A 15,659-nucleotide genomic window follows, 5' to 3' on the forward strand; every position below is an offset into this window, starting at 1 on the left:
TCAAGGGAGACAACTCCAGCACACCTACTGCTTTACATGGTCATAATCAGTACTTGCTACAACGGTGGTGATGCGGCCGTCAGTCAAAGGATGTCATTATATACTGATAACAATCAATTAGTGAATAGCAACAGAAAAGTAAAATAATTTAATTCTATCAGGACAAACATGACTTAAAATTCCCCACTTATTTCAGTTGGGGATTTACATCCGGATTCTGATGAAACCTATGGTGCCGACACCACAGGAGGTGAGTGAGTTTGTTTTTCAATGGTTTTGACTATTTTTTGCCATATTCTAACAACAATACAATACTTTGAAAGGCATTTAGAAGTGATACATGTAAGGGAGAGAATTTATGGATGTCAAATTCTTTATTATGAGGAACAACCCATGAAAGTTAGGTGAATAATGAAGGGGTAAGTATATGCTTCCAAATGTTGTGTTCCTCATAATAAAGAAGTTGACATCCATAACTCCCCTCCCTTATAATACAACAGGGGACCGAAAGACTGGACTTGTACAGTAAACCTAAGTGGGGAGTCAAACCTGGGGACAGGTGAACACTTTAACCACAAGGCCACCCACCACCACCCACAGACAGAATCAGTCTTGTCTTACTGATATCATTAATGCATAACCCATATTCAGTCTATATTCACATAACTATGCCGTTGTATCAGTCTCTATGACTCTGACTTCTATTCAAGAAATAAACGATGAGTGGGAGTTGTTTATCGTACAGTAGGGAGAATAAACCATGAGGGGCGATAAACAACAACCACGGGTCTTTTGTTTCTTATATGAGATATCAACATTATGTACCGTCTGGTAAGGATGTTGAAAATGTACAAACTTCAAAATAAATATTTACCCAAATTTTCATAATCATGACTCCATGAATAGAATCCGATCTTGGCACATCGGACAAGTCCATTTTATTAACAGGTGAAGTTTGGTATTTCCCCAAATTCTCACAATTCTCACAATGTTTTATCATGAAATAAACCATGCTTTGTTCTTCATTGTTCTTTGTGATTTATCACGTAACTATCTTACATATGGTATTATACAAGCACAAAGTCATCTGTTATCCAACGTTATTTTACATATTTGCTGTCTTACCTCAGCCTCTTCAAACAAGCCACAGTCAATCAGCCATGTACAAATCATCGTCCCAGTCCGGCCTTTGCCCCCCTTGCAATGAATTGCGATGACGTTGCGACTATCAGATGCCATCCATTCACGAACATCATCAGCAAATTTCAACATATCACTGAAAAGTAACTAAAATAATTTCTCAGTCTGTTCTATAAACTCAATATTTGGTCAGTTATCAATAGTTAATTATTTAAAATGAAATTAAAACACATCAATGTCATCATCATAATGTTTGGCTTTGTATAAGAGATCATAAAGATGATTGATGACAAGGGAGTTATCTCCCTTACACTGTGTACCTTTATGTTCAATCAAGGAGCATAATTTATTTGTTTATTGTTTTAGATAATTATCAATAATTCTTACGAAAGTTTTGGCACATTGTGATCGTCGATGAAAACCCGCCGCACATTGTTAAAAAATAACGTCTCATCATAGTCTCGCTCACCTGAAGAAATCAAAGACAGAATGGTGATGACAGTATGCATAATACACAACATATTATTCCCTGTTGAACAACTAAGGTAATGGCTGATGGGAGTGGTGGGAGTGGGAAGCACATTTCTACATTTAAATAACTCTCGTATCTCTTTGAAATGTCAGGTCTCAGACGTTTACCACTTTGGAGAAACCCACGAGCACAGGTATGGTGCTGACAAACTTAGAAACATAATTGGGGCAAATCAGGATTCGAAACCACAATCATAGGTTTCTGGTGTGCCCAAGGGAGGCAACTCTGCACAGCGAATCACGACACTTGGACCACCAGTGGCCCCACTTATAATGTAGAATGTGATCACTATTTGTACTTGAGAACAAGGCTTTGTCAGTCAGTCAGACTCAGTTAGTCAAACAAGGTTACAGTCAGACATGGTTACAGTTAGACAAGGTTACAGTCAGACACAGTCATAAAATGTCACAGTCACTAAATGTCACAGACACAAAAGCAGTCAAACACAATAGCAGTGAGACAATGTCACAATCAGACACAATATCAGTGAGACAATGTCACAGTCATACAATGTCAGTCAGACAATGTCAGTCAGACAATGTCACAATCAGACAATGTCACTGTCAGACAATGTCACAGACACAATAGAAGTCTGACAATGCCACTGTCAGAAAATGTCACAGTCAGACACAATAGCAGTCAGACAATGTCACAGTCTGTCACAGTCAGACAATGTCAGAGTCAGTCACAGTCAGACAATGTCACAGTCCGTCACAGTCAGACAATGTCACAATCAGTCTCAGTCAGACAATGTCACAGTCATACAATGTCGCAGTCAGTCACAGTCAGACAATGTCACAGACACAATAGAAGTCAGACAATGCCACTGTCAGAAAATGTCACAGTCAGACACAATAGCAGTCAGACAATGTCAGAGTCAGTCAGAGTCAGTCACAGTGAGACAATGTCACAGTCCGTCACAGTGAGACAATGTCACAATCAGTCTCAGTCAGACAATGTCACTGTCAGACAATGTCGCAATCAGTCACAGTCAGACAATGTCGCAGTCAGTCACAGTCAGACAATGTCACAGTCAGACAACGTCACAATCAATCATAGTCAGACAATGTCACAGTCAGACAATGTCACAATCAGACAATGTCACAGTCAGTCACAGTCAGACAATGTCACAGTCAAACAATGTCAAAGTCAGTCACAGTCAGACAATGTCACAATAAGTCAAAGTCAGAAAATGTCACAGTCAAACAATGTCACACTCACACAATGGCACATTCAGACAATAGCAGTCAGACAATGTCACAATCAGTCACACTCACACAAGGTCACAGTCAGACACAATAGCAGTCGGACAATGTCACACACACACAATGTCACAGTCGGACATAATAGCAGTCAGACAAAGTCACACACACACAATGTCCCAGTCAGACACAATAGCAGTCGGACAGTGTCACACACACACAAGGTCACAGTCAGACACAACAGCAGTCGGACAATGTCACACACACACAATGTCACAGTCAGACACAACAACAGTCAGACAATGTCACACATACACAATGTCACAGTCAGACACAATAGCAGTCAGACAATGTCACACACAATGTCCCAGTCAGAAACAATGCATCACACACACACACACACACACACACACACACACACACACACACACACACACACACACACACACACACACACACACACACACAATTTCACAGTCAGACACAACAACAGTCAGACAAAGACAGTCAAAACATTTGCAGTTACAATAACCATCATGGAAACACCAGCAGACAAAGCAGACAGAGAGAGGACGGAAGGCCAACACAGCGCCGCCTGGCAATACTCACTGCATAAATTATAGATTCTGTAATGTCCTGAATGCTTTGTGTTGAAAAACCTGGCAACTTCCTGAAACAAATAAACGTAATGCACATTCTGAAGATACTCTTCTCTTCCTCTCGTAATGGCTGTCACCAAGCATGAACAGACTAATGCACTGCGGCCATGTTTATTGTGTGTTTGATGTGTCCCTTGTTGCATGCAGACTAAAAATGGCATTGTCATTTCAGTGAGGTTCTAAAACAGTAACCAGTTCTACTAGACTTGGTGTTGTGCTGGTAGGCAAGTGAGTGAGATGGTTTTAACGCCGCTTTGAACAGTATTCCAGTTATGTCCCGACGTGTCAGCTAAAAGTGGTAGGAAAGCCCGAAGTGATGCAGGTCTAAGACGTTTACCACTTTGGTAAAAACACGAGCATGGGTATGGTGCTGACCAACATAGAAACATAATCAAGGGAAACCGGGATTCAAACCCACAATCATAGGTTTCTAGCCCGCCCAAGGGATGCAACTCTGCACAACAAATTGCAGAGCCTGAGACGACTGGGCCATTCCTGCCCCCTCGGTAGTACGTGACATGGACAAACACAAGGCGTAACATGCATCCATCACACTTGATACTTACCCTGATTGGATTTCTGTAGAATGCCATCATTCCTTTGGAGGGGAAGGACATGGCGATTACCCTCTCTGAAAATGTAGTTCAGACAATCCAGTGGTTGATAGTGTGAGCACCAATAAACAGTCAGTTAGCTGTCACTGCAGTCTGCAGATTGGGATCAGTTCTGTTAACTAGTGGTTTACAGTGTGAGCACCAACAGTCAGTAAGTTAGCTGTCACTGCAGTCTGCAGATTGGGAGGAGTTCAGGAAACTAGTGGTTGACAGTGCGAGCACCAATAAACAGTCAGTTCGCTGTCACTGCAGTCTGCAGAGTGGGGTCAGGTCTGGTGCAGACAAACCAGTGGTTGATAGTGTGAGCAACCCTTCTATAAAAATCCTCCTCAGGATGATCTCAGTTCATTAAACTTAGAGAACAAAGGCTCAACCTTTTCAACTATTTTTGTTGTGTCAAATATATAAAATGAATTACCCATCTTATACACCTTCCTCATCTGCAGCGACTTGCATCAATGGTATTTTTACCTGTAATATAGCAAAGGTCAAGGTCAAAACCATCCTTCTGGTATCGTCGCTTGTTTTGTGATACCACATGACGTGTTGCCCTAGTAACTTGACGATGTTGCACGACCATGAAATAGATTATCCTCACAATTCGAATGATTCGGAAAACTCGACCAATCACCACGAGTCTGAAATTCCAAAATTTTAGTTTAGTTCATGAGGAAAAAATTAAACCTATACAAAACAGCAACAACAAACAGAGGAATAAACAGCAATAATAAATTGACTAATAAACAGAAATAATAAACAGAGGAATGAACAGTAATTATAAACAGAGGAATAAACAGCAATAATATACAGCAATAATAAACTGAGTAATAAACGGCAACATTGGTTAAACAGTCACTTTTCAGATTGGATGTCGGTGATGTTATGTCCTTTGAAAATTACTTAAAATCAAGTTAAGAGATATTTCCTGTCAGGAATGGCAAGCAACGAAAAAGTTTAGCTCGAGATATGAAAACTACTCATATCACAAAAAGTATATAACACATGAAAATTACATGTTAAAAACCCGGAAAAATCTTTGCAAAGAAGACAGAATAACAGATTTTGTAATTTAAATATGATTGAAGATGAATTTCATGTCATGTCAAAATATCCATAATATAATAAGATGAGAAAAGATCCCATATTTTATATTGTCATATTTCACTGGAAGGTTGCCATGGAAACCATTCATTATACAAGTGGCCTGATATGTGACAAGTATCCCATTACTCACTTTGCATAGTCCACGTGGTTGGATTCAGTGCAGGACTGGTCAGACTCGATCCCAATGAAGACCATGTCAATGATGAATGACACAAACACAATAACCATATCTAGCACGTCCCATACATTGTAAAAGAATTCCTTCCTGAAACACAAGATTAAGATTGAGACATTAAGATCTGCCAACAGTGGAACAGTGAAATTTGGCTTAGGACTGCATCATCTTTGGATCGCACGCACGCTTATTTCATGCCCCTGCTCTCTCTCTCTCTCTCCCCCCCCCCCACCCTACCCGCCACCCCACCCAACTCCCCTCTCCCCCCACCCCACCACCACCACCCCATCCCCCGTCCCTATACTTAATGACAAGTACCCCAAAAATGTTCAAATGTCATTTTTTCATGATAAAATGTTATCAAATACTCTGAGATACATATATCTATTATGTATTGTATTAATCATGTTTTTGTTTATTTCATTGCAGTTGCAAAAAAAGCTTCCTTCTGGTAATAATAAAGTCTATCTTAACTTGTCTTTAACCTAGTGCTAAGAGACAGAAACTGTATCACATCTGACTTTTTATCTTCATGTCACTGCATCCGGTTAATAATGTTGCTTCTCGCCATATTTCAGTTATATAATTAGTGAGTGAACATTGTTTTATGCCACAGTAAGTAATATTCTCGATCACCACGGTTTGTGACATTTGTTTCTAAACTTACAGTAAATATTACAGTATCTCTCTTAAAGATTACTGTCATGTGTACCGAATCACATACTCACATTATGGCAAAGTTACTAATTAGGTCATATAATAGAAATCATAATTTGCTTCATTGGTCATCATGATGATATTTTAATAATGTCATTCTTTAATTTTTTACAACATAAGAAAACAAAAATTATTGGGAGAATTTAATACTTGATAAACTAACTTTGATAGTTGTGAGATACCCCTTTAAATTGTGTTTAGAAATTATAACATATTTTGTGACTTGAATTTGTATTTGCTAAACTTTGAAATACAGTATAGTTATAAGGAACTTAAAAGGACCACTAATTTTATTATAACTGTAGTTCATTATAAGCATATATACAGCAAATGGATGGGACCAAAAACAGTTTGTTATATCCGTCAGTTTGTTATAAGTGTGTTCATAATAAACATAGTTTACTATAGGAAGGTGATGCTTCAGTAATATTTCAAAAAACAATTTATATATAATTTATAAATATCTTACCCTTGATAAAAGATTCTTGCAGACACTTCCACAACGAACAGCGTGATAATTATGTGAGATACTATTTCCATACCACTGTCAACGCTGGCACATGTGTCCCTAGTCAGATCTACAATCACCAGGCTAAAGTCGAGTATAATCAGCAGCACAGTGACGGCTCGGAATGCTATATGCTCCACCACTTTCTTCACTTGGAATTGTAAAGATCTGAAATTTGAAATATAAAAACCTATTTTGTTAGCGCAAGTGAACTTTGAATTGATTGTAAAAAGATAAACATTAGGTATTGATATGTTATTTTTCTACATAAAATTAAATGAAATCTAAACAGTCCAACACTAAAATTGTGACTTTAACTACTTCTCTGTCCAATCCAAACACCATAATTATTCTGTTAATATCATTTTACAATATTTAACTGTTTTCAAATTAACTGTGAAGCAAAAAAAACAATAGCTGAAGATATCTTCAGGTAGCAATATTGACCCATGAAGATCCGGTCTTCAGCAACACATGCTTGCCGAAAAAGGCGACTATGCTTGTCGTAAGAGGTGACTAACGGGATTGGGTGGTCAGGCTCACTGACTTGGTTGATGCATGTCATCATGTGCCAATTGTGTGGATCGATGCTCATGATGTCAATCAATGGATTGTCTGGTCCAAACTTGATTATTAACAGACCGCCGTCGTATAGCTGGAATATTGCTGAGTGCGGCATTAAACAACAAACAAACAAAGGCAGCAATAATATGTACAAAAATGAAGTGTACAGGCAATATAGTCAACACTCAAACTATACTTCTCCATAGTTTTATTTAAATTAAAAATGAAAAAAAACTAAAATTGTATAATACACAACAGCTGTTAGACATCTTAAATTATCTTTGAAAATGAAAACATTTGTATTTTTCAGGACAAATTTACAGTTGGGGTGTTAGAGGGAATGGGGGAGGGTCACCACAAAATATAACAGTCTCATGGGGAGAGTCATAAAAAATAATACACATATTTGGCATGGGTGTGGGGTTCAAGAAAATATGGACATTATACAATGAAATATAAAATGCTTAATAAATTTTACAAGGACATATAGGGAGGGTCATCCCAAAATATAACATATAGCATTTGGGGAGGGTAATTAATTAATCCCCCACCCCTGTAATAAATGGCCGGTCCCTAAGACACCTCTGTCAAAGACTTAACTCTTATGTTTCTTCTTTTTTTCTGATGCACATGGTGGAATATGAACCAAAAGAAAGACTTTTAAATTCTTGACCAGGGGTTATATTGAAATATGATATTTCGGCAATAATCTAAATCTCGTATTGAAGGGTTACCAAGTTTTGTAAAAAAAAAATTATTATTTTGTGGATGAAAAAAAAATACATAAAAACTGTGAATTATGCTGATTCAGCAGTAAATGAGGCTTCATGTTTCTGCGACACTCACTCCAGAGGTCCCTTGGGAGCAAAAGGGTTTCCTGCAGGGTCTTCGATAAACTGGTCTGGTCGTTGGTCTGTCTGCTCATAGACCTTGAACTCTCCACTGATCTGGTCGGCCTTGTGGATCTGTATATGGGCATCTTCCAAGTTCTTCTCACTGTCGCCATTTTCCATGTTGACGGAGACTTTGTCGGAATTCTCAGCATCGTTGCTGAAACGCTCGTACGATGATGTCATGATGATGTGATCCTTGTGGTCAAAATAGTCTGAATAAAACAAGATTTTTTTTAGATTTATTATTTTGTTTGCGCCATTGTTTTTAATAATTAAATCAACCTGGAACCTACATTTCAATTCTGAGAGAGAACTACAATATAATATTGATTTTTGTTATGTTAAAAAGTTTGAAAATTATTTCTATAAGTTTTAAGTATGAGTGAGAGATAGATACTCAAAAACAATTGTCTTATGAATTTCAACACTTACCAGATGTAAACCTAATTTGTGTGAATTATTTTAAAAAGATTATTAAAATTAATTGTGATCAATCATTATGTACAAGAATGTTTGTAGGACTTTGTGTTTGATATAGAAGTTAATTGAACAAAGTAAAAAAATTAATTATACTTCAAATTAAAAAATATTTTCATCAAATAACAAAGCAAGAAACAATAATTACCTGTGTAGATAATTTTAGGGGGTAAAATATTGAACTATTTAATTATGCACCAAATCAAAGAAACAAAATTGATTTAGTCAACAGAGGCACTGAATTAAAGTCAATATAATGATTTTCAGAAAAAATTACAGCCAAGAATCAGATAAACTTCACATGAAAAATTTCTTTAAATTTTTTTTACATTGTACAAAACAAATTTAATCCTACATGTACTGTAAACATAAATGCTGAGACATTATTGCAATCTTGAGCCATTGCAAATATGTAAATTAATGTAGGATCTTAAAAATGTTGTAACATGTAGAACATTGTATCAATGAGAGGTTATTTCTTTTTATCCAGAGAAAACATAATTTGACTGCATAAATGTTTGGTTGTCAAGAACTTTATAGATCCATATATATTTTTATATATTAGATATAGTTTCAAACTTATTTAATGAGTTTTACATATTGATTACATACATGGTATCCTTGATTTCAAAATTATATTAATTCGCATGATAAAAACTTTGTTTATGATGTTTGTGAGAGAAGTATGCAACAAGGTCGGAACAGGCCTTCAATTTGACAGCTCAGCTGATTGATGAGTCATGTAAAATATGATAACATCCATTCAGATTGCAGTATATGAACAGATACCTTTTAATGTCGACTTATTCGGGCTAATGCCGATAAGCGCAGCTGGTACTTGCTCTCTAATTAACTAATCTGTTAATAATTACGGAGAAAATTGTCATGGTCAGTCAAGCGTGGAAAGGGGGTGTTTCCCATGGATTTGGATTGTTGACTTCGTGAAATATCACTCGGACAACTTTCGCGACATGTAGCCAGTTGTCATATTGAACATACATGTTGACATAAACTTATTTAGTAAAATGATTACAAAAATGGCATGCATTGTTCGTATCAAACCTGGTCCAAGAAATCCCAACGATTGATGTTTAAGGGCACATGCCGCCCATGAAAGGTCAGAGGTGAAAAGTCATCTCTAACACACGTTTTGATTGGATCAATGATTTCGCTACTGTAAACCTAAGCACTAGTCACATCTTCTATTTTTGCCATCGGCCTCAGTTGAAAGGAGAAATAATTGCTTGGGGTTGATAAATACACCACTGATGAAAAGAGAGAAATGTGCTTGAATAAATGACACACGTTTTTATACAATAAAAATCAAACGGATTTCCGAACCCAATCTTGTGGGGGGGGGGGGGGGAACACATTAAGCCAACGTATGAAATATTTCTTTTAGAACAAAATGTCACAAGACAACAAGAAGTCAGTGTTCAAGTAATGGTAGTGATTTATATTCAACATCCTCCGAACCTGAGTAGTCCGAGCATCATGCACACTAAATTGAATATATAGCGTCCATAGCAACTGGTCGTTAACCCGGACAACCATTAATTCAACCAATATGAGCGAAGTCGGGTAGTGTGCATTAGTAAGGTTTAACTGTATGGCGATGTGACGCTGAATCAAAATTATTCGTCCGAGTTCATTTTCCCTCTCCTTCTCTAGATAAAGCAATCAACACACTGTCAAAATATACAAACAAAGATGACATTGGCTAACGCCTAAAATTCCTCACATTTTCATGGACGCCTTAACATGCGCACCCATTAAAAAAGCATACTCTATGATAGTTTCACACACACGTTACCTTCGGGTATTGTATCCAGGTAGCACCAAGAGGTCGATTTCTGATTGCCCGAGTTGGACAGCATGTCTACAGGTTTAGCGTTCATCAACGTATATTTAGAGAGTTATGCCAGATGGTCAGCGGGTCAAGACGCCGCCGGTCACCCCCGACCAGGAAGACCTGCTGTGAGGCACATATTACCATGGTGTAACATACATGACAGGCTTCCTGTTAGGCAGGCTTCACCGACCGGATCATACGTGATCTGAAAGTACTTTTTATTGACCCCAAAGTCATTTGTTTTGTTTTTACGTGATCTTCATGTTTTTTAATTATTATTTTTGTATTATTGGTGTCGTTATTGTCTATTTTTTTTAAATTTAGCATCACGATGAAGCAGATAATCGGTTGAGCATTACATTTGTACTGTTGTATGTGTTAACAGGGAGTATAGTAGAATTCTATAATCTTCATGATCTCTGCTGTAAAGATGGAAACATTTTCCCTTTGCCTTCCAATCATGAATATAATATAATATAATATAATATAATATAATATAATATAATATAATATAATATAATATAATATAATATAATATAATATAATATAATATAATATAATATAATATAAGTATGTACTTATTTAAAACATGAACATTTAAATTATTATTTCCAACCAAATTTGTGTATAGGTTTTATACTTTCTTTTGACTTCTAACCAACAACCGCAAACACGACCCTATATATAGTCGCATATGCTACGAGCAGTGTGCTTTGGCGAATATCAATATGAGGCATTATTAATGATACTAGTTGTCGACTAGCTAGTCTATGACCCAAATTAGAAATGTCCAATCACATCCAACGTTACTTCCACACAAGGAAATGACGCGCGACCATTGCGATATCGACATGTGGGAATTTCAAACCAAAATATTTACGTTTGCAAGCCAACTTATATCGACTGACTGCGATATTCTAACACATTTACAGTGCTCAAAGCAACAGCTCATGTGATCAATAAGTGGCAAACGAAGACACGCCTAACTAACGGCTGAACAGACATGGACGAGGTGCTATCTTCAGTGAAGGCACTTTCTGTTTCAGATTTGAGAGACAAGTTGACATCGTATGGTCAGTCGGTTGGTCCGATCACTCCTACAACGAAATCCCTTTTTCAGAAAAAGTTAGCAAAGTATGTATACACTGATAGGTATGGGGACAAACCCCCAGAAATGACGGAGCCGAAACAAGCGGGTGATCACACGGATACGAAAACGCCAGAGGAAAGCAAATCGACTGAAAATGTTCAACGTGCTCAGGATTCTAAAGCAGGCGACGCCGATAGCAATCGGTCAGTTTTCTATGCAGTGTCTCTTGACTCAAGTGACAAGAACACCGAGGGTGAGATATAATTTTGTTACTATTGTCAGTCACGATAGGCAACGCCCACTTTACGTCAGTTGTCAGGAGTTGCAGAAATTCAATAGCACACGAATGGGCCATGTATCAAAGTCTGTAAACACATCCATCTACCTTAATAGAACGACTTTAACTCGGAGAAACATGCAATGTGGTAATTTTCATTAAATTAATCTTTTTTACTTTTTTTTAACTTCTGGTATGTTAATGATGTGTTCAATGAAAGTTCTAAACATGGTGTTAACGCAAAATCAATCCATGTGCTTAGATACATACGACCAACTTCAAATCATTTGCAAATACTGGCAATCAAAATAAATATTTTTCAAGAAGTTATTATGTTAGCCAAGAAATAATAGCTGCCTGCTACATGTCATCTGTCTGCTTTACAACATATATATTATGATTATGGCATAGACCAGTGCATAAAAACATCCTTGGGGGTGGGGGGGTGGGGGGGGGCAGTGTTTGGGACCTCTTAAAGTTTTATATTTAAGCTTGTCTTCATTTTAAGATTTCTTTTGTGATTTGCAAAAATCCAATAAAAAACTTGTGAAAAAACAATTCACTTTCCAATCTACCTTCCCTTTTTTCAGCATGTATTGGATACAATATCTTTTAAACCACTGATGCTGTAAATCAGGACTACTTTGGTTGTGATTTATAAGAATAAGTTTATTCCAAGTGCATTGATGTAGAGCTGCAACCATTTACTCATTTCATGTAAACCAAAGTAGGAATTGTATTCATTCTTGGTTGGCAGAAAACCTGAATGTGTTAATTTCTTGTTTTTAAATAATATGAAAATGAATAAACCTTACTTTCTTGTGTATAATGCATGTCTGTGTTCTGTGAGGTGCATGTTATGCTGAAGGTTTTTACTAGATGACAATTTCATATTTATTAAATATCCTTGATAGCTGGAATATTCTGTTATGTTCATAAATTCCTTTCTTTGCAAAATTCATTAATTATTCGAATAATTGCTTGCATTTGTCATGACTTACAAGATATAGTTATCTGCAACATTGATTGTCATCCAAAATGTCTGACAGTTTTTTAAAATTTGGTAATGATGTCGAAGAGTGTCCCAACACAAGTTAATAAACTTATGAAAATGTCCCATAGCCATTTGTCTCTACCCAAATCACGGCCATGTTCATGATATGTTTGATAAAAAATGATATTTGCCAAACAATGCATTCATGGCATCTGTACAATATTGATTCATCATGATCATGAAAGTATTATTTCTGTCAACATTGGTTAAAAAATCTTTGAAAAAAACATGCAAGAAAGAAACTGCAATGATCCCTGGGATATGTAACTTGGGTACTTGGGTTGGTGGGTCCCAAGGAAGATACGGGTACCCACAGGACTACCCTGACCTATGGTTAGTCACATGACATAGTGTTCAATGACAACAACAATAAAATTCCATGGTTATAATACAAGTTGCTCATGTTCGCATTTCTTTCAACTAGGCACACATTCCCTCTGACATTATATTCAAGTAAAGATAAAGCTTCAGTCAACTACAGTTAGTGTTAGTATGATCAGATCATTTTATACATGTATCTAAATATTTTTTACCAGGGCTCCGGTAAAACGGTTTCCATTCAGTTAATCTGGGTAGGGTCGGGTAACAAGGTTTCGGGTGTTTTGGACTTGTCCAAGCCCTAATCCCTTGACAGTCTTGAGACCTGTGAAGATTCCGTGGTAGAATAGGTCTTAAGCAACCCATGCTTGCCGTAAAAGGTGACTATGCTTGTCGTAAAAGGCGACTAACGGGATCGGGTGGTCAGGCTGGCTGACTTGATCGATGCATGTCATTGATCCAAATTGCGTGTATCGATGCTCATGATGTCAACCACTGGATTGTCTGGTCCAGACTTGATTATTTACAGACCGCCGTCATATAGCTGGAATATTGCTGAGTGCAGCGTTAAACAACAAATCAACCAACCAACCAATCATTTTGAATTTATCGATTCATTTTTTTTCCATCATTTATGTAACTTGGACCAATTTGGAATATGCATTTACATTTGCAGTAAATGGATCATTATCCTGAGAGTAACATGATGTTATCACTACTATTCCAGGGGAGAATGTGTACACAGACAAGATGGCTGCCTTTTCTGTTATGAAAAAGCATCCTGGCTCGAGATTCAAGGTGTTTCGCAACAAGGCAGAGGCCGTGGAGTATGCCCGGAACCCTAGTTATTCTTCTCCTATCGTTTCAAAGGTGAGCGTGGTTAAATGACCCCAAATGAATATAACCATTCATCAGCTATAAAATGCCTTGGTGGTCTGGTTACAGAACATCTGCCAAGAGAGTGAAGGTCGGCGGTTAAAACCCATGCCAGGTCAAACCAAAAAACTGTTACACGCCCTGGGTGCCCTTGACATTCATGGAATAAAATAATGACTTGTCGGCTCGTAGTCGGTACACGGTCAGTTAGGTATACATGTTAAACTACGGCATTGTATCTCAGTGAGCTGGCAATATAAAAACGGCATTGGTCCAGACTAATAGCCTTGAACCAATGTGCTTTCAAGTGGCTTTCTGAAATAGAAACTAACTTTCAAGTTATCACCCGAACATTCACGTTCATTTTTATGTTACCTTTTTGTTTTAGCCAAGCAATGGAAACTTAGAGCATACCTCAACTGGGGTCACATCTGAAAAGAGCAACTTCAAGGGTCCAAAGACTCAGGACTTGACAGAATTACGGAGGACAATTGAGAGAGGGGACAAGAACCAGTTCCTGTCCATGGTGTGGAGCAACCCTCGCTACCTCGTCAGTAGCGGCGATACCCCTGTCATTCTTCATGTGAGTTTCTTAACTTATTCAATTGAAGAGTTAGATTATCAGGCGAAAGACAATGGACATATTCATAAGAAATATTTTTCATTTTCGATTGTGTTTGTATCACAAAACAGACAAGCTCTGTTCTCTTAAGATCCCAATACATCTTCTCATTTCTGTAATGAGTTTGTGTGAGCTACATCTGAATCTTGCAAGTGCTATTCAGCATTTTTTAGTGTTACCTGAACTCTCTTCAGAAACATTTTTTAAAGAGGGACTAAATTTACAGTTTATTGGATAATGATAGAGAACAATGCCAATTTTCAAAGGACATGTCTTTCAAAGTCTGGGAAAAGCAGCTGATCTGGTATATCGGTATCCTGTCATGTCCATATATTACCATAACCGCATGAATAAAGCTGATGTTTACCAGATGAGGACCAGTCCTTGTTGATCATCAAGTAGCAGCAAGTTATAACATGTCTTTGGATGTCTCGTTAGAGGCAGTGAAACTGATATATTCCAACGTTTTAACATCTTTACCTTTGGAAATAAAGTTGATATATGGATAGAATAGATAATGTCCTCATCCACGTAACATCAAACATTTCTAATCCCCAAACTCCATATAAAGAAACTAAACTTATTTTTATGTCGTTAATCTTAAAGAATGTATTAAACAATATATTTCCAAGGGCTTTCTTATTTTGAAGAATTCCAATTAACATCTTAGCTCGGTTTGCATACATCTTCCGTGACAGTCTATTTGTAAAATAAACTCCCAAGTACTTCTAGTGAGTGTGTGAGTATGGTTTTACGCCGCTTTTAGCAATATTCCAGCAATATCACGGCGGGGGACACCAGAAATGGGCTTCACACATTGTACCCATGTCGGGAATCGAACCCGGGTCTTCGGCGTGACGAGCGAACGCTTTAACCACTAGGCTACCCAACCGCCCAGTACTTCTAGACAGATACAACATCTAATGAATGCCTTTGACAAAACATTTCTCTCTTCTAGTTAGTGGACCTCCATTTTTGTTAACAA

General features: G+C 37.4%; 3 protein-coding genes across 4 annotated transcripts in view; 2 read left to right on the plus strand and 1 right to left on the minus strand.

Annotated features, from left to right (window-relative positions):
* Positions 1 to 15,659, minus strand: part of LOC139449497 (phosphatidylinositol 3,4,5-trisphosphate 3-phosphatase TPTE2-like) — a 70,651-nt gene that overhangs the window by 12,480 nt on the left and 42,512 nt on the right. The window contains exons 1-9 of one of the 2 annotated variants that reach the window (XM_071230921.1): positions 9,648 to 9,710; positions 8,062 to 8,320; positions 6,613 to 6,819; positions 5,382 to 5,516; positions 4,619 to 4,785; positions 4,100 to 4,164; positions 3,484 to 3,544; positions 1,528 to 1,609; positions 1,126 to 1,276 (exon numbers count right to left, since the gene is read on the minus strand). In XM_071230921.1, coding sequence (XP_071087022.1) covers positions 1,126 to 1,276; positions 1,528 to 1,609; positions 3,484 to 3,544; positions 4,100 to 4,164; positions 4,619 to 4,785; positions 5,382 to 5,516; positions 6,613 to 6,819; positions 8,062 to 8,291 — 1,098 coding nt within the window. In that variant the 5' untranslated portion in view covers positions 8,292 to 8,320; positions 9,648 to 9,710. Of the gene's footprint in view, positions 1 to 1,125; positions 1,277 to 1,527; positions 1,610 to 3,483; positions 3,545 to 4,099; positions 4,165 to 4,618; positions 4,786 to 5,381; positions 5,517 to 6,612; positions 6,820 to 8,061; positions 8,321 to 9,647; positions 9,711 to 15,659 lie in introns of those variants that run through there. The other variant, XM_071230920.1, reaches the window with a different exon arrangement.
* Positions 2,771 to 3,214, plus strand: LOC139450202 (uncharacterized). The gene is made up of 2 exons (XM_071231879.1): positions 2,771 to 2,918; positions 3,099 to 3,214. The coding sequence occupies exons 1-2, from the start codon at positions 2,771 to 2,773 to the stop codon at positions 3,212 to 3,214; spliced, it is 264 nt and encodes an 87-aa protein (XP_071087980.1).
* LOC139449496 (ankyrin repeat and LEM domain-containing protein 2-like) overlaps positions 11,268 to 15,659 on the plus strand; it is an 82,771-nt gene continuing 78,379 nt past the window's right edge. The window contains exons 1-3 of the mRNA XM_071230919.1: positions 11,268 to 11,780; positions 13,904 to 14,046; positions 14,441 to 14,635. Of these exons, the coding sequence (XP_071087020.1) occupies positions 11,441 to 11,780; positions 13,904 to 14,046; positions 14,441 to 14,635 (678 nt within the window). The 5' untranslated portion in view covers positions 11,268 to 11,440. The remainder of the gene's footprint in view (positions 11,781 to 13,903; positions 14,047 to 14,440; positions 14,636 to 15,659) is intronic.

The sequence above is a fragment of the Haliotis cracherodii genome, unplaced genomic scaffold, assembly GCF_022045235.1.
Source record: "Haliotis cracherodii isolate W230 unplaced genomic scaffold, xgHalCrac1.p SCAF_8, whole genome shotgun sequence".
Lineage (NCBI taxonomy): Eukaryota > Metazoa > Mollusca > Gastropoda > Lepetellida > Haliotidae > Haliotis > Haliotis cracherodii.